At 45.2% G+C, this 19,433-nt stretch overlaps 1 protein-coding gene across 1 annotated transcript in view; it reads left to right on the forward strand.

The window, feature by feature from the left end:
• The window catches only part of Ak5 (adenylate kinase 5), a 167,408-nt gene that overhangs the window by 34,117 nt on the left and 113,858 nt on the right, over positions 1–19,433 (forward strand). The window contains exon 6 of the mRNA XM_041653609.1: positions 6,337–6,528. Within this exon, the coding sequence (XP_041509543.1) occupies positions 6,337–6,528 (192 nt within the window). The remainder of the gene's footprint in view (positions 1–6,336; positions 6,529–19,433) is intronic.

The raw sequence follows: 19,433 nt of genomic DNA on the forward strand, positions 1-19,433 counted from the left end.
GGGTTTTATCTGAGAGAAACTCACACATGTGTGTGCAGAGTGTCTCACTGTGTGGGGTGGGTTCTATCTGAGATAAACTCACACATGTGTGTGCAATGTCACACTGTGTGTGGTGGGTTCCATGTGAGGTAAACTCACGTGTGTGCAGAGTGTCACACTGTGGGGGGGTTCTATCTCAGATAAGCTCACTCACATGTGTTTAGAGTGTCACACTGTGTAAGGATGGATTCTGCCAGGTTTCCATGGTGGCTTTGCTCATCTTGTCTCTCTACAGGTTTTACTAAATTGCAGGGATAACTTTGGCTTCCTTTAAAAAAAAACAAAAAAAACAAAAACAAAACTGTCGTCCGGCTTGGCAGGAGGAGCCTTTGCTCGCCGAGCCCTCTCAGCTGCTCAAGTGTGGTATCTTGTCCACCCTTTCCTAGACTTTTCGAAGAACTTGGGTGATAGAATGGATTTGTTGCAGCTGCCGTTTAACCAGTGCAGGTGAGTCATGTTGCCGGGTTTGTTCCCTGGCCCTGCAGTCTGCTGAAAGCTTCTCAGAAATGATCTCCATATCCTATCCCTCACATAGCTGATAAAGTTCCAAACTGAAGAGACGGCTCAGCAGTTTAGGGTACCTGTTGCTCTTGCATGGGGCATTGGCATTTAATATGCTCAAACCCACATTCAGAGCTAAGCATACACACAAAATTTAGAAATAAAATAGATCTTTTTTTAAAAAGATGATAAAGTCCAGTTATCCATTAGTTTTCCCTTCATAGTGACCTTGTCCTGCCTCTGCAGAGCACCACAGAGGTTTTCTCTTGGTAAATGTTTAATGTGTGGAAGAAGCCATGGGGTAGAATGAGGAGGAAAACAGTAGCCCAATGTTAGCATCAAGTCCTCAGGGACAGCCCAGGTCCACCCCTTAGTTGTCAGTACCAGGAACGAGCCACGCTCGGGCCAGGGCATTGAATGTTCCAGTTTGAAAGCCATTTGTCACCAGAACACAGACGTTTCCAGGTCTGGGGTGAACTCAGGCTGGACAACCTCCATGTTTTCCCCATCTTTTGGTTTATGCGGCCGTAGTTTTCTGTTTCAACGCTAATTGTCCTTTTGCTTTAGTATTTTGCTTCCTGATTTCTGACGGTGCAGCTGATCCAATTTAGGAGCCAAAGGTCTCCTGACACAGCTTCATAAAGAGCAGAGCAAAGAACGGCTGCTGGGCGAGATCAGAGGTTATTAAAAATGAATTCCCGTTGGAACCGAGACTGTGCATATATCCTTGTTTATACAACGGCTGATTCCTTTGAACAGAATTAAGGGCTTAAAATGGATAGCGGGAGACTGAATTTCCATGTGAAGCAGGGAAAGGATTTGCTGTCTTAATTCAGTGGGGAGAACAGGATCAGCTGTTTCAGATTTTACTGCCATGGAGACGAAAGTGGTGTCCCTGTCTTTGTTCATTCATCAGCTGATACTTTCTGAGACTAAGGGCCAAGGAAAGGTCTGTAGGGTCCCTTCTGTTGGGGACACTGCCCTCCCCTGTGTGTCTCAAGCCAACTCGATGAACAGTTGTTACCAGAGAACCTGAGGTTCCCCTTGGGGGCTCAAAGGATTCAGAGGTGGACTCACAAGGAAGGCCAAGGGTGATTTTATTAAATGGTATGGGAAAGCGCAGAACAGGTGAGCCGAAGATCCTCGCAGCTGCTGGGAAGGCAAATGGAGGGAGAGCCATGCCTTTACTGAGAACTCAAGAACAATGGCAATGGGTTTTTGATCCTACTGCACGTACTGGCTTTGTGGGAGCCTAGGCAGTTTGGATGCTCACCTTACTAAACCTGGATGGAGGTGGGCAGTCCTTGGACTTCCCACAGGTCAGGGAACCCTGTTTGCTCTTCCAGCTGATGAGGGAGAGGGACTTAATCGGGGGAGGGGGAGGGAAATGGGAGGCGGTGGCGGGGAGGAGGCAGAAATCCTTAATAAATAAATAAATTTAAAAAAAAATAAAGTTAGGCATCGGACAGACACACACAGCTCGATAAGAAAGGAAAAGGAACTAGAATGAGGGGGCGGCTGTCAATCAAGCTAAGGAAAGAGCTGCAGAGCTCTTCATGGTCTTCTGCCATCCTCCTCCACACGGCTGCCTGTATTTGGAGGGGTTCCAGGCTTCCTCTGCAAATGGGCTTCCTTCACACCCCTGATGGAGCTTTTACAGTTCCCAGGCCCCTCTCACACAATGGTGTCTGCTGATTTTCTTTCTTTCTTTTTTTTAACTTTTGAGAGGAAAACACAAGTAAGTTAAATCTCTCTCTCTCTCTCTCTCTCATCTCTATCTGTCTCTCTCTCTCTCTGGCTCATCTCTATCTCTCCTTTTTTTTTTTTTGAGACAGGATTTCACTGCATAGCTCTGACTGTTCTGGAACTAACTCTGTAGACCAGGCTGGCTTCGGACTCACAGAGATCTGCCTGCCTTTGCTCCCCGAGTGCTGGGATTAAAGGTGTGCACCACCAAGTTCAGCAATATTTTTCTCTTTAAAGTGGAATACTGTTGAGACCCTGGCATGTAGAGTTGCCAGGCCACGGCAGCTGGCTCAGGTGACTACTTCCCTAGCTACTGTGCTGGGTCTCACTGTTTATGCTTGAATTCTTATTTTGTTTTGAGTTTACAGTCATATGCTTCCCCATTTGTACCAGGAAAGACACCAGACTAATCCCAATTATAAAATTAAGTAATTTCACATCCAGGCTGTTTTTCTCCACGCCAACTTTCCATTCATGAGAAGAAATTTTATATATGTGACTTACTATTTTAAAACTCTACTAATTGAAATACTAACTTAACAAATGCAATTTTATTCAAAGTGTAAAATATGAATTTGAAGCTGTCTTTGGTATACAGAAGCAAAAGTAATCAAAAATGTAATATGTAAAACTGCTTATGTCCTTGTTGTGTTGCATAAATGAATGCTTCTTCATCACACTTGGGACAAACACACTAGAATAAACCAATGGGTTCATATAGGTGCACAGTGTGAGAACCCAAAACTGCAAGATGTTTTTACTTGCATCCAATACTGACCTGGTAGTTCAGGCTTGTCTTTCCCCTGTATTTTATTTTATTTTTTTATTTTTTATTTTTTTTATTTTCGAGACAGGGTTTCTCTGTAGCTTTTGGTTCCTGTCCTGGAACTAGCTCTGTAGACCAGGCTGGTCTTGAACTCACAGAGATCCGCCTGCCTCTGCCTCCCAAGTGCTGGGATTAAAGGCGTGCGCCACCACCGCCCGGCCTCCCCTGTATTTTAATATGTAGTGTTATCAAGCCAAATAGTTTAATTTGTTTGGCAACAATTGTCTTCTTCTTTACATAATTTTTTAAAGTAATTTTAAATGTATCCTTTATTAAGTCCTATAGGGATGAACATTACATACAACAATACATACAAATAAAATACAGTACAGTATTTCAGAAAGTATAGCTTTAGCTTCACGTAACCCCCTGATTGTATGTCATAAAAAGTACAAGTGATCTTCTCTTAAGGTTATTCAAAAGCAGTTTACATCTGGCTGTGTCTATCTGTGGGTGTCAGTGGTGTATATGTGTGCACATTTTTGTGGGGAGGGGGAGGTGGTGTGTATGCGCATGTGTGGATGGGAACCAGAGGTCAGCCTCACCGAAGGTTTTCCTTGCTTCTCTACAGCTTTCTTTGTGTTTTTGAGGCGGAGTCTCTCACTGGCCCTGAGCTCCCTGAGTCAGCTGGGCGAGCAGGCCAGCTAGGGCACTCCAGGACCATGTCTGCTCAACCATAGGGTCACAGACGTGTGCTCAATACCGGGCTTTTCACGTGGGTTCTGGGCATCTGAACTCAGGACCTCAAGCTTCCCGGCAGAGCCATCACCTCAGCCACACATGGTTTGGGGTTTTATTTCTTTCGTTTCTGAAGGGGGGTGGATAGTAAAGTGCTGTGTTGGAAACGTCTTATTTAAGAAAATGGGTTCAGGAAGGCTGAAGTTTGCCAAAGGACAGGTGGCAGGTTCTAGATGGACGCTCAAGGCAATCTTGTTCTAGATGCATGCTCTCAGTCTCTTCCCCTAGTGCAGCTGAGGTTACAGGGCTGGGGCCCTGGAGGGAGGGAGGCAGAGGGGCTGTTGAAGACACCAATAGATGTGCAGATACCTGGTACAGCCTGGAGTGTGCTGGGGGCTAGAGGGACACCAGGGCATGGAGGTTTCTAGCTCAGAGATTTAAAAGGGAGCATTGCTACCAGAAGGAGGAAAGGAAAGAGGGAGGGGAAGGAGTAAGATAGGGTGGGGAGGGAGAAAGAGGAGGGAGGGAGGGAAGGAGGGAGAGAGAAACCAGAGAGAGTTTTGCTGTGGCGTGGTTTAGATAAAAGGGTCCTAAGGTCAATTTTGAACCTTGTTGAGTCACAAGTAACATTACGACTTCTGAAAGGACTGTCACAAAAACACCTGAGCGCACAGGAGCCAGGGCTGTTGAGAGGCAGAGGAGAAAGTGTACATTTGGAATAATATTCAGTGCAGATGAAAGAGAAACAGGAAAGCCGCTGCCAGAAGCGAGCCTAGAGAGAGGAAGAGTAGGGTTGAGGCCTTGGAAAAACAAGCCACACAGGAGAGGGAAGAAGAGAAATCATAGGGGGAGAACCAACAAAATTAAAACATCGTCTCAAAGGAAACCCAGAAGCACACTGAGGAAGGGAAGTCAGGAGCTAGGGAGCGTGGCTAAAATGTCCTGAGTTTGTTCTGGGCGCTTCCTCTTATGATATCTTTAGGATAATTCAGAGGCAGCATACGTCCATATTAGCAAATGAGGGCACAAATGCTTGTCGGTCCAGCTCTCTGCCCTGCTTGGTCCTAGCACAAATCCTGCCAGCCTTCCAAGTCAGTTTTCCTTTTCTTCCTTAAAAATTTTATTTTTTGTTGTCTATGTATGTGCATGTGCGTGCGTGCGTGCGTGTGTGTGTGTGTGTGTGTGTACACATGCTTTAGTAACATGGCGTGCGTGAGGAGACCAGAGGATAACCTGTTTGGAGGTGCTTTTGTCTTTCTACCGTATGGGTCCTGGGGATCAAATATAAGTTGTCAGCTGTGGCGATAAATGCCTTTACCACTGAGCCACCTCACAGGCCACAGAAACAATTGTTTTGTTTATTTTGTTTTAATTGGAGACTCTTACGTTAAGCCACAGTACCTTTAACTTCTTCCCACGCTCAGCAGGAAGTTGCATTCACTTCTGGGTCAGGGTACCTTTTAAACATGCCAGTTCTCAGTGACATAAAAACTGCTCATTTCTTAAGCCTATCCATGTCACTTCGTGGTATTTCAGGAAGGATTCTGGACTACCTGGCGCTGTGTAGCAGGGAAGGGGACAGACAGTACAGACCAGACAGACCCCCGTGACTGTGTGAACTCCAAGGAGTGCTGGATTCTCAAAGCCTTGCTCTGCTCGTGTATCAAACAGACTCGATGTTTATCACCTTGCAGAATGCCACAGAGCTTAGTGATATTGGGATATAGGGTAGCGCTGGGCCTTTAGTATATGGCAGTGAGCTTTAAAGTAGCAAGAGGTAGCGGTGACCGGGAAGCGTGGATTTGCTGTGGACAGCTGGAGCCTGGTGATAACATCTCCCCTCCAAAATCAAGTTATGTACGCTCTAACAAAGGTCAGACTGTGCTGTTCCTTGTTCAACTTGAAACCTTATGTGAGCTTAGACAGAAAAGATGTTTTCTGACGTATAAAGGGGCCCCCACATACTGTCACATGGGGTTGGCTCTCATTTAGAAGGACTATAAAGGGACTGGGTGGCCCTGGCCTTGTGTAGGTAGCAGCGTGGGAAATATGACGGAAAAGGCATAAGAAATAAGGCACCGAGGATGTGGTGATGTGGGTTCCCTCTGTATGCTGTGTGTATGATTTAATACCATTGGTTAATAAAGAAGCTGCCTGGGCAAATGGATTAGTAGAGCAAAGCCAGGCAGGAAATCCTAACAGAGATACAGAGAGTAGGCAGAGTCACAGAGATGCCATATAGCTACCTAAGGAGAAGGATGCTGGAACCTTACCAGTAGGCCACAGCCTCATGGTGATACACAGATTAATAGAAATAAGTTAATTTAAGCTGTAAGAGCTAGCTAGGAATGTGCTTAAGCTGTTGGCCAAACAGTGTTGTAATTAATATAGTTTCTGTGTGATCATTTGGTTCTGGGCAGCTAGGAAATGAACGAGCAGTCTCCGCCTACCATGTGGCCCCGGAACCACTGAAGAGCCGTGCTGCCGTCCATGCGGATACTGCTTGGCATCTTAAAAATCTGTCTGCCTGTTTGTGCTTCCCACAGATCTGCACCCCTGACCTGGTGGTCTTCCTGGCCTGTGCCAGCCAGAGGCTCAGAGAGCGATTAGCGAAGCGTGCAGAGCAACAGGGACGGCCTGATGACAACCTGAAAGCCACCCAGAGAAGACTAGGAAACTTCAAGCAGAACGCCGCCCCACTGGTGAAATACTTCCAGGAGAAAGGACTCATCGTGACTGTAAGTTGGCTTCCCTGGAGCTCAGCCACACAACGCGACCTTTCCGACTGTCAGCCGGCCATGTTCTCACTTAGAAATTCTCTTTATTTTAAGAGGTGGCTTTGGGAACGATGGGCAGTATCAATGAAAAAATTTTAGTCATTTTTATAATATCCCTTGATTTAATAATAATGATTTTTTTAAAGTGTGCATTTTAGTTTGATTTTTATAAGAGGATATGTTGTTAATCTTGTCTATGGCTCCCTACCATTCAAGTCTAAAGTGTTGTGAAGTGATCATCTGGGTAGTTTTAAGCAACATTTGCCCATTCCTCTGTTTACCGCAGTTCTCAGTAGACGTATAGACAGCAGTTGGCCTGGTGTGATAGATAAGTTTTAGGTTGGACTTAGTCATGTACTCTACGAGATAACAGATTCTGACTCTGCCATCATATTTTCTGATGGTTTGGCTTGTCATAAATGAAGGTTGGTATTGAAATGGCAGCTGTCTATCTTTCTGCTCCTTTCAAACAGTACAATGTATACACACATGTCGGTGTAAACATTTTCCTACACACTCAGTTGGTCCTATGGTTACTAGGATTCAGTGTGCCAATGAAGGATGATACCGGGTCTGCAGGCCTTGCAGTTTTTAGAACATGAGCCTTGCGCGGTGAAGGCCCACCCTGATTGACAACATTCCAGGTCTGATCAATATTAAGTCCCAGCAAAGACAAACATCCCAGGCCACAAAGAAGCTCCTCGTGCCACAAGCGCCATGGCAGCTTCCTGGCAGCTGGACTATGGTAGGCAGCACGGGACCTTTCTTTCCTGCCCTCTGCCTCTTCTGCCAGACTAAGAGTTCTGGCCTCGTGGGCTGGCACACTCAGCTGTGAATCAGCTGAGAACAGTGTACACCCCATCCCTTCTCCCAGTTTTTATGTGTAATGACTGACAAGCCTTCATAGAACCCCTGTGACCTAACGGTGCCTGTGCCAACTGTCTCTTGGTTGGACGAAGATGTCCTTAGAACAGAAGAGACAGCTGTGGCGTTTGGATGGTAGTCTTCTCCATCTTGATGTATTGTTTGTGACTGTGCTTTGAGTCAGAGTTGTAAGTCTGGTCTGGAGATGGTTTCCTGTGCTAGAGGTTGCTTATTGTTTGGCTTAAAACAGGTACTTGAGAGCTAGGAAAGAGGAGCATCGAGGTGGGTTTTTCTGTGTCTTCGTGTGTACACACGTGCGTGTGTGTGCACACGCTCCTGCATGTGTGCGTGTGTTTGATTGTTGTGTTTTTCTCACCTACCAGTGCTGATTTTTGCCTTGTGCTATGATAAAAGAAATGAACTCTGCAGACTAAGTCCCAACTGCAGGGAGCAAAGCCAGAGTTTTAATTGCTGTGTTCAAGGCTTCAAGGTATTGCCAGAGTGTCCTCATAGCTCCCTGCCTTCCTCACTGCAAGCTGAGCAGATTTCCCAAATGAATGCAGAATGGGGAGTGTTAATTTACTAATATTTTGCGCGGAGGTGAAATGCCATTGCTTGTAATTGAAGGAGTCAGTACCGGTGGAGCTGGTGGCCCATGGCCTCACTGCTGAAGCCAAATGAGTCCTAAGATAAATGCCTCTAATTACTGGGAAGAAACTTGCCTTGCAGAGTCACCTTTTAGAGACTAGGAAACACAGGCTGAGCTCCCGAGAGTATAATAATTTGGATAAAAATCTCCTGACAAAGACATAAATACTGTCTCCTGAGATACACATTCTCTTTCCATGCTGGGATCACAGTTCCCTTTTTGATCCGAAACTTGATGGCACTTCTGTGTTTAGAGATGAGCTAAATAATAAAAATGATTATCTTTATTCATTTTAACACTTTAATAAAAATCTGTTAGTCCAGCCCCCTGCCTGGGCATCTACCTGCCACTCCTAATGGAGTCCTTTCTTCACCTAGTAAAGGACCACTAAGAAGATGCTGCTCCGCTAGTCATCAGGGATGCGGGCTGAGGAGATGGATCAGTGGGGAAGGGTGCTCGCCGAGTTTGGGGACTGTCGCTATGATAACCACCATAGTCATCAGGGATGCGGGCTGAGGAGATGGATCAGTGGAGAAGGGTGCTCGCCGAGTTCAGAGACTGTTGCTATGATAACCACCATAACTAAAGGCAACGCAGAGAGCAAAGGGTTTATTGCACCGTTTAGGTTCAGTCCATTATTGAGGAAGTCAAGGCAGAAACCCCAGGGAAATGCTGCTTTCTGGCTTGCTCTCCCAGGCTTGTTCGGCAAATTTTCTTATACAACCCAGGCCCTCCTACCTAGGAATGGTTCTGCCCACAGTGGCCTTAAGCCCTTCTTCATCAATCACCTAATCAGAAAAATGCCCCCACAGACATGTCCAGAAGCCGGTCTGATGGTGGTAATTTCTCAGTTGAGAGTCTGTCTTCCCAAAATCTTCTAAGTTTGTTTAAGTTGACAATAACCAAGACAGATACCAACACCCATATATAAAGCTAGGCATGGCTGAGAGTGCTCTTAACCCCAGCACTGAGGGTGGGGTAGAGACAGGAGATTTGCTGGGTCTGGCTGGCTGGCCACCCGGCCTAGCTGAAGAGCAGGAAGCTCGGTGAGGTTGATATCCTTTCGTGACTTCTGTGTCTCTTATTTTCTCTTCTGTCCCCCCCCCCCCCATGCTCTTCTAGCATCTAAAACTCTTACTAGTAAGAGCATGCCTTTGAGGAAACGGCGGCTGCTCCCAAACAGATGTCACTGAAGAAACCCCAAATTAATAATGCATGGGCCTAAAACTTCAGGCCAGCCTGGTTTTTTTTTTTCTTTAAATTGACTGTTGATGAATTATGAAGTTGATCCAATGGCTTTGTTTGTCTATTTTGAGGTGAATTGAATCAAGAGTCTCAGGTCTGCTACGCAAGCCCACTACCACTGAGCTATGTCCTTGGCCAGGAATTTCTCTAACAGCCATACTGTCTACATAGACAAGATGTGTCTGAATCATGTCGTTGGATCATAATGGACGTCAACCCATTCTGTTTTCTTTTTCCTCCTCCTTCATTGACTATGTATCTGTTGGTAGCTGTGACTAAAGGAAAAGCCATTTTGACTGAGCAGAGAGTCTAATAGTCGGAGGTACGGCATAACGTCGCCTGGTTGTGATCTTGTCAACATTCTTCCCATTAGTTGAGCTCCTTGGCACGTCGTTTATTACATGTTTGTGCATGCAGTATTGTTCATAGGCTGAATTTAAATGCTAGGAACTCCCAAGGCTGGGGTATTGGGTCCTTGTGGAATTATATTGGATATAATTTCCTTTCATTCTTTGTTGATTCTTACACTTTTAATTAAAGAGTGGGATGTTGGGATTTCCAGAATTTGGAAAATGTCTTTCATGATGATGTGGGTGTTAGGAATTAGGGAAGTTGCTTATTTGGTGTTAACCAAGTGAGCGACTCTCATGACATGTTGGGCCCTTGGACTTATGAACTGCCTTACTATTGGGTAATAAGTTCACTTTTATAGATTTTTGAAGTCTCAATATAATGTTTGCTATTATCTTAATTTAAAAGCTTAAACGAAAGCAAATTAGTTTTGTTTGAGTCATCGTTGGTCAAGAAGTCTTGTAATTTTGTTTCTTAGCTCTGTGGTGTCTGCCTGTGGATGCCAGGCCGGCGCTCTATCACGGAGACGTAGCTCCAGTCTAGTTTTGTATAGATATGGTGGGCTCCAAAAGTGCATACACAAAGCTTTCTTTTTTTTTTTAGAGAAAGAAATGTTTTAAGTGCTTGAAAACAGGAGGGGGAAAGGGACTGCCAGTTATCTCCTAAATGCATCAAGCTTTGTGCTCTGGGCATTTCACCAAGCTAGAAAGACAAACAACTACCAGTGCTGGACAAACGCTGCTTAGCATGGGGATAACCGGGGCCAGTGAGATGGCTCAGCCAATCAGGGTGCTTGTTAGCAGACCTAACAACCAGAGTTCCTTCCCCTGACCCCACCTGGTGAGAGGACAGAACCCACTCTCCAAGTTGTCCTCTGACCTCCCCATGCTTGCCATGGTGTACTTGTGCACACACACACACACACACACACACACACACTCGCATACACATACAAAAAACACTTCCAGTAAATAAGTAAAATTCAATGTAAAAGATTTTCTTTTTAAAACTGTGTGATAGTCAGTGAATGCCTACCGCCTCCTTTAGGTGGTGAATCATTCCCACAGCCATGTTCCTTGTGGACTTTTGCAAGAGGAGGGAAAAGAATACAAGAATTTAAAGTGGGATGTACGGGCTGGAGAGATGGCTCAGAGGTTAAGAGCACTGCCTGTTCTGCCAAAGGTCCTGAGTTCAATTCCCAGCAACCACATGGTGGCTCACAACCATCTGTAATGAGGTCTGGTGCCCTCTTCTGGCCTGCAGGCATACACACAGACAGAATATTGTATAATAAATAAATAAATTAAAAAAAATAAAGTGGGATGTAAACCACAGTCGTAAAATGTATGAGAAGCCTCTTAGTTCACATCAGACTTTGCCAACTGGATTTCTCCACACAACAAACACATAGGCTGAGAAATCTTAAAAGCAGGATTATTTCTTGTTCATCAACACCAGCTTGTCCAAGAGAGTGGACAGCTGATTGTAGCAAGACTGTATTCTCTCAAGTCAGTAGTTATCCCATGATTGTAGCAGGACTGTATTCTCTCAAGTCAGTAGTTATCCCATGATTGTAGCAGGACTGTATTCTCTCAAGTCAGTAATTATCCCATGATTGTAGCAGGACTGTATTCTCTCAAGTCAGTAGTTATCCCATGATTGTAGCAGGACTGTATTCTCTCAAGTCAGTAGTTATCCCATGATTGTAGCAGGACTGTATTCTCTCAAGTCAGTAGTTATCCCATGATTGTAGCAGGACTGTATTCTCTCAAGTCAGTAGTTATCCCATGATTGTAGCAGGACTGTATTCTCTCAAGTCAGTAATTATCCCATGATTGTAGCAGGACTGTATTCTCTCAAGTCAGTAGTTATCCCATGATTGTAGCAGGACTGTATTCTCTCAAGTCAGTAATTATCCCATGATTGTAGCAGGACTGTATTCTCTCAAGTCAGTAATTATCCCATGATTGTAGCAGGACTGTATTCTCTCAAGTCAGTAATTATCCCATGATTGTAGCAGGACTGTATTCTCTCAAGTCAGTAATTATCCCATGATTGTAGCAGGACTGTATTCTCTCAAGTCAGTAATTATCCCATGATTGTAGCAGGACTGTATTCTCTCAAGTCAGTAATTATCCCATGATTGTAGCAGGACTGTATTCTCTCAAGTCAGTAATTATCCCATGATTGTAGCAGGACTGTATTCTCTCAAGTCAGTAATTATCCCATGATTGTAGCAGGACTGTATTCTCTCAAGTCAGTAATTATCCCATGATTGTAGCAGGACTGTATTCTCTCAAGTCAGTAATTATCCCATGATTGTAGCAGGACTGTATTCTCTCAAGTCAGTAATTATCCCATGATTGTAGCAGGACTGTATTCTCTCAAGTCAGTAATTATCCCATGATTGTAGCAGGACTGTATTCTCTCAAGTCAGTAATTATCCCATGATTGTAGCAGGACTGTATTCTCTCAATTCAGTAGTTATCCCATGATTGTAGCAGGACTGTATGCTCTCAGTTCAGCAAGTATCTCACATAATATTGGAAGTTTTGTTTTGCAGAGTAAGAGTAATAGAAAAAAAAAGAGTTATCTATTCTTGGCATTCTTTGAAGTGGATATATTTATTTATTCATTTTTGAGACAGGGTGTCATGTAGCTCAGACTGAACTCAGACTTGATGTACAGCTGAAGAGGACCTTGAATTTCTGACACACACCCCCCCCATCTCCCTAGTGCTGGTATTATAGGCATGTCCCAACACACCCTCCTGGAATATGCAATGCAGGGGATGGAACCTGAGGCCTGCTGAATGTTAGGCAAGCCCACTACCAATTGAGCTCCATCTTTATCCCCCGAAATGAGTATTTCCAACATGCATGCCCTGCAGGCATGCGCGCGCATTAGAAATGATTCTACAAATCAAGTCTCTAAATCGATATTTAACTTCTGACAAAACAAAACACAATAAAAGCCCTCAAACTCTGCCTGGCTTTTCCCGCTTTCCTGTGCCTCAGGGGACATTCCATCACCACGTAGTATGAAAACAGATCCCGGAGGACAGACCCTGTTAAAGCCACACTGCAGGGGAGAGGCTATGACTCAGTGGTAGAGTTTCTGTCATATGGGGTGTGCTGCTGAGTATGATGAACCCCCTCTTTACCCACTGGCGCGGTCCCTGAGCCTGCTCCACGTCCCTCCGTTTCAGTTAGGAAATCTCCCTCTGCACATTTCGGAGTCACCACTGAAACCGTGATTCCCATCCTGCCAAACACTGCTACCCAGAGGAAAAGTAAACAGAAATAGTAACTGCATTCAGACTGAAACAATGAGTGATTTTTCTTTAATTAACTTTGAGCTTCGTGGGAACTGGCACTGATATTCAAAACGCAAGAAAACTCATGAGGTTTGGATGTGAACTATTCCCCACAGGCCTGTGTGTTTGAACACCTGGCCCTAGCTGCTGGGACAGTTTGGGAAGGTCTTTAAGATGTGGGGGTCTTCCTGGAAGAAGTTTGTCACTGGGGCCAGTCTTTGGGGTTTTATAGCCTGGCTCTGCTCCTCCTCCCTCGCCCATTCGTGACTACCAGGTCAACCTCATGGTCATACAGCCCTGCCTTACCTGTCATAATGGACTGTCACCCTTCAGGAACTGGAAGTCAAAATACACTTTCTCCCCTCCCCTGGTTTTGGGAAGGGTACTCTACCACAACAGAAAAGGAACTAACTCTTACCCCGGAGTCTCAGCGCTCAGTCTCCGGGGATGAGCACCGTCTCCACCGCTGCCATGGTATACCGTAACTGACTGGAAACAGAAATGTGTGTGAAGAAATAAATCTAAGTGGCGTCACAATCGATAAACAATCAGGAGACTCAGCAGCGGCCTCATCTCAAGGAAGGCAAAGAAGACACTTGCTAGCACCTCATCCAAACAAACCCACTCTCCCAAAATTGCCAGGAGGAAAATTTTGTCATACTTCTCAGCAGGGGGACATTGGTGAATTTACAGCTTGGAAGACAGTGAGCCTGTATTTCTTTCTCAGAGCCATGGCTTACTTTCTCTTGTTAAGGCTCCATTGTCACGTGACCAAGCACTCCTTCTCATTCCTGTTTGTTGGATTCAGTAACTGAGAAACATGTCTCAGGGGCGTGTCTAGATATGTGACTCCATGATGGTCCATCCTCATTGTGAACATGGCACCGAGGAGACACACCTCTGGGCACAACTGTGAGGGTGTTTCCAGAGAATTTAGCTAAGAAGGGAAGACCTACCCAGCATGTGATGTCGTCTTCCTGTGGATGGCAGCCTGTGATGTCATCATCCTATGGACTGCAGATGTGATGACATTATCCTGTGGGTGCAGCACGTGATGTTATCACCCTGTGGGTGCAGCGTGTGATATCATCACCCTGTGAGCTGTGGTCCTGGACAGAATGAGAAGGGAAGAGGCCGACTGAGCAGCAGAATTCCCTGCCCTCTGCTTCCTGGTTGCTCAGATGTGAGTAATCACAGTCACATGCTCCAGAAGCTCCTGTACCAGGAACTCAACTCTGCATTTGCAACCAGGATGCCTTAAGCAGTTGGTACTTCTCAGTCATGAGCCAAAATAAATCCTTTTACCTTAATTGTTTTCCGTTATGTTTCGTAATTGCAACAAGAAGCTAATACATCCCTTTAAACCATATTCCACTTGCTCAAGGTATTAACTAAAGAATTCTCTCTGGCATGATCACAACAACACTGGAACCTCAAAATCAAGAGCCCAGAACTAATATGAAAAATACTTATTTTTGACTCAACAAAGATAAGGTATCGCTGCCTGGATGGTGAGAGTTTGCCAAACCCTGCAGCGTGTGTGTGGGTGAGTGGGGTCTGGCAAGAGAGTGCTGCCTCAGGAAAGTACCATTGTGGCTTCAGAAGGCCACACCTCTGTGGGGCTCAGAGTTACCCTTCCCATTGACCAATCTTCATAAGTATGATTTTTAAAAAGCCAGAACCTATTCAGATTGCTTTCATGAATTGTCTTTATTGTGCACTCTTAAAGGGAAACCATGATTCCAGTTTCATTTTGTGCTTCTTTACATTAAAAAGCAAAACAAGAGAACTGGACAATGAAGCCCTTTGTGCACGGTGCTGCCATCCACACAAACAAAGCAAGGCCCACAGTCCTGGGATGTAAATTAGTCTGATTCCTCAGCAGCATCAAAGCGAGGGGTACAAGCAGAGACCGTATTTCTAGCTGCGGCCACTCTGTCTCTGCAAGAAGCACGTGTCCTGCCATCTTTTTCCCTTCTCGAAGCTCACACAGCACCAGTCATCTCCACCTCCACAGGCAGAGAGCAAACCACATGACTCGGTGAGTGTGTCTCCTCTCCAACTTAGAAAATGACGCTGGAAGTCGATGCCGCCCTATTGCTAGCTCCCAATGAGAAGGACGCTTGCACTGAATCCAGCATTCTCATTGTGTTGGGTTACGTGGGTGATGTAAGGATGGGATCTAAGAATGAATCACGTTTCTGTTGATTTTTCATTGGCACAGAGCCTAGACAAATCTAGTCCGAAAAGCCCTACTGATGTTTTTCAATTATCTTAAGTACAAAGGAAGGCCTTAGTATGATAATTATAAAGGAAATGATTTGAATACAATTAAGATAATATTCAAGGGGCTGGAAAGATGATTCTTCAGTTAAGAGTGCTCACTGCCATGTTGAATGGTTGACAAATGTCTCTAACTCCAGCTCCAAAGGATCTTCTGGCTTCTGCAGGTGTGCGTGCGCGTGCGCACACACACACACACACACACACACACACACATATAGTTACATCTCTAGATAATCGTTTCATCAAAACAAAAACCTTGAGTCTCAGCAAACATTACAGACTTCAGGAACTGAGTCTTCATTTACGTTAAAATGTTGTAATAAGCAAAATCCAAGAGGATCTGAGTTCATCTTCTCTCAGAACTACATGCAACTGACTGAGCATGGCAGTGAGCATCTGTGGTAGTTTGAATGAGAAATGTACCCCCTTCTCCAGTTGGGGCCACTATGAAATCTCCAGGAGTTGTTGCCTTGCTGGGGAAGTATGCCATCGCAGGCCTGGGGGTTCATAGCATCATGACCTCATGGTCTCTTTCTTCGCTTCCCATGCATTGATCACCATGCGATCAGCCAGCTTCCTGCCTTGCTGCCTTGTCATTAATTTCCCCGCCCTGGATACTCTGTCCCTGTGGAGCCACAAACCAAAACAAACCCTTTCTTCCTTAAGTTGCTTTCGGTCATGGTATTTTATTCATTACAGCCACAAAAAAAGGAACTAATGTGGTCTCTGAGCTCACTGGTCGGCTGGCCTGGCCAACTGGTTGGCTCTAGTTTCTGTGAGAGACTCTGTCTTAGAGCAGAACACACAGAGTGATAGAGGAAGACAATGGACGTGGGCCTCTGGCCTCCGTCCCCCTCCTCCCTCTCTCTCTCTTTCTCTCTCTCTCTCTCTCTCTCTCTCTCTCTCTCTCTCTCCCTCTCTCTCCTCTCTCTCTGTCTCTCTGTCTGTCTCTGTCTCTCTCTCCCTCTCTCTCCTCTCTCTTTGTCTCTCTGTCTGTCTCTCTATCTCCTCTCTCTCACACACACACCGATAGGCACACAAATTTTATGAGTCTTATTGGGAACAGTTATAAGAAAAACATTGGAGCTGATCAATACTTTTAGAGAGAGAGAGAGACAGAATATAAATTGTCTCTCCCCTAAAGAAGAAAGAGCAGGCAAATGCTTAGCCGTCAAGAAAATACGTAACACTGTTGTGACTGGAAAGTGCTTTCACCACCAACAGCCATCAGTTCTGAGCTCTCAGCGTGCCCCTGGTACTAATGAAAAGGTGTCACGGTTGCTTGTCATCTTACACTGTGTCTTAGTGAGGAGGGTTTTCTCACTATCTGCACTGTGTAAACACAAGAATCCTTCACTTGTCCAGGATCCCACAACAGTGGGGAACCCCGCAGGGTCTGGGCCTCAGGCCTTGAGGAAGCACTCAGGTGTTGCCTTTTGCTTACAGAGCACAGTGATGCACTCTGACCCGCTTTCTCCAGGTGTTCAGCCTTGTGTTTCTATTCAACTATGCAGCTACACAGTTTCTACACTGTGTTTTTCAAAAAAAAAAAAAAAGACAAATATTCTGTTGATTTTAAAGTTTGTTATTAAAGTGTTCTTACATAAGCAGTCAGTTGTCAGGCCTGGCGCCTGTGTTCCTCTCTCCTGTACGTCTGGCCTCATCCAAGCCGACCAGGCGGATATAGGTCATGCTCTATCAGTATCTTCTCTATTGCTCTGACAAAACGCAATGGCCGAAAGCAGCTTATGGAAGAAAGGGTTTGCGTGGGCTTACAACGAGGGAGGCACCAACGATGTGCTTGTTAGGCTGAGGCGGAAGGTCGTCTGTGGAGGCCCAGCCTGGGTACCTGAGAAAGGCTGTGACGGAGAGAGAAGGTATTAAACTGGTTACTGTGTGGAAAACCCCAAGTGGGCTTGGGAAAGCCAGACCTGGAATGGTTGCTGTGTGACATGGCCCCACCTCTCTGTCGGGCGGGTGAGATCTAGGGCCCTCGGGCACTAACTAGGAGACGAAGAGCTCCTGAGAAGCTGCTCAGAGGAAAAGAATGCTCACAAACTACCCTATTCCAGGTGTCATGTAAAGTTCCCTTTTTTCCATACAGCTTTTAGCATTTTTTCCTTTCCATTCTATTTCTCACTTAGGCCATGGTGAAGTTCCATGCATCTCTTTGGGGTCCCAAACGCCTTTTGTGTTTCAGCGTTGGTTTCTTTCTCTGGATTTGGTTCTCTCTAGATTGCTACAGTGTAATTAATTAGAATCACTAAGCCTTTAGTGTTAGCACAGCTCCTTCTATTCGTAGGGGTTTTCGGTCTCCTTGTTTTCAGGAGCTGGCAAAATCCAATGTTTATTCTGTTATTTTAGGAACACCGTGCTAGGAATCGGATATGAAAACTACGTAGACTTTCTTACAATATTTTGGTAACTCGCTGCTCATTGAGCAAATATTCCTTTTTGGTAAGCAGAACAGTAAGAACCACAAGGGCTTTCCCACTAATCTGTTGCACACACCTTGGAAAGAGTCAGAAAAATGTTTCTGAGAATGTCGTATTCACATGATCCACGGTGGGAAGGAATAAGGAGCACTAATGATGTTTGAAAGGTTAAATTAAGGAGAAGTAAAAATCTCTAATGAGTTCATTTGCTTAAACACTAGTTTATGAATTGGACATCTCAAAACAGGAAGTGTTTGGAAGATGCCAGAGAGAAAGCCGAAGGGGCGGGCTTTCCAGGACATACACAGAAATACACTGATGAGAATATTCAGTCATGGTTATTCAGCTGGGTGGTCTGTCCTGACCTGCAGGAAAGCCCCCAGGTATGCAAGGTGGTTGACTGTCACGAGTTTCCTTTTCATTTACCATCTCCATTTGCATGAAATATAGTGCAAATTCAGCTTCTTGTGCTTTCACGTTTAATCCCCCTTGGGAATCACCTGTCTTTGTCTGTTCGTGGATCCTTTATCCCTGGTCTCTATTTTAAGTTACTTCAGAGTATCTATTACTATCACAAAATAAGAAACTGAATTCTGAAGGAAGCAAGGAAGAGCTGACTTCCTACCTCAAGTGTCGCGCCTGTCTTACAAAGCTTTTTTCTTACAGCCCTTCGATCCTATAAGGTAGTTATGCCCTTTCTGGAATAAACCCTAATCTGCACAATAAACCTAGCTTGCCCCATGTGTCATTCATCCTGACCTTGCCTTCTTCTTACTTGCCCTGCCTGGCCCTTCAGGACACCTACTGCTGTCTTCTCCCTGATCGGCTCCTTCATCAACCCCCCTGACTCATCCAGCAGCACCCCGGTCTTTTCTTTCTCAGGAGTAATAGAAAAAAATGATGCCTTCCCCACTAGGACCTGATCGACTTGGCGGGGAGGGGGCTATGCAGATGTATCTCCAGGAGCCCACACGGGATGTGGGGGAGAGGAAACCAATGAGTGGCCTTGAGGTATCTGTCCTTATAAAGATGGAAGAGTAGACAAAAGGCTGCAAGATGGCCTGAACTGTACCTGCCACATCCTTGATAACCTCACTGGTTGGATGAACACAAACAGTCAGAACGAGGCTCCTCCAGGCACTGTAGGAAATAAATCAAGCACGGGAAGTTCTGTAATGAAGCCATAGTCACTCCCAAGTTCAGGGTTAGAATTAACATGAGGGAGCCGAGGAGATGGCTGTGTGGGTAAAATGTTTACTGCATATGCATGAAGACCTGAACTCAGACTCCCAACATGCACATCAAAAAATATTGGCATGGCAACATTCACCTGTAATCCCAGCAGTTGGGAGGAGGTAACAAAATGATCCCTGGGGCTTGCAGGTTAGCCATTTTCATCCCAAATTTATGAGCTCCAGGTTCAATTAAGAACCTGTCTGAAGGGCTGGAGAGATGGCTCAGTGGTTAAGAGCATTGCCTGCTCTTCCAAAGGTCCTGAGTTCAATTCCCAGCAACCACATGGTGGCTCACAACCATCTGTAAAGACGTCTGGCACCCTCATCTGGCCTTCAGGCATACAGACAGAATATTGTATACATAATAAATAAATATTTAAAAAAAAAAAAAAGAACCTGTCTGAAGACACAAGGTAGAGAGTATGCAAGGAAGACAGCTGACATTGACATTGACCTCTGTCTTCCATAGGTGCGCACACACATAC

Source organism: Microtus oregoni, unplaced genomic scaffold (assembly GCF_018167655.1).
Source record: "Microtus oregoni isolate MIOR12 unplaced genomic scaffold, Mior012 000000F_ref0000247, whole genome shotgun sequence".
NCBI lineage: Eukaryota > Metazoa > Chordata > Mammalia > Rodentia > Cricetidae > Microtus > Microtus oregoni.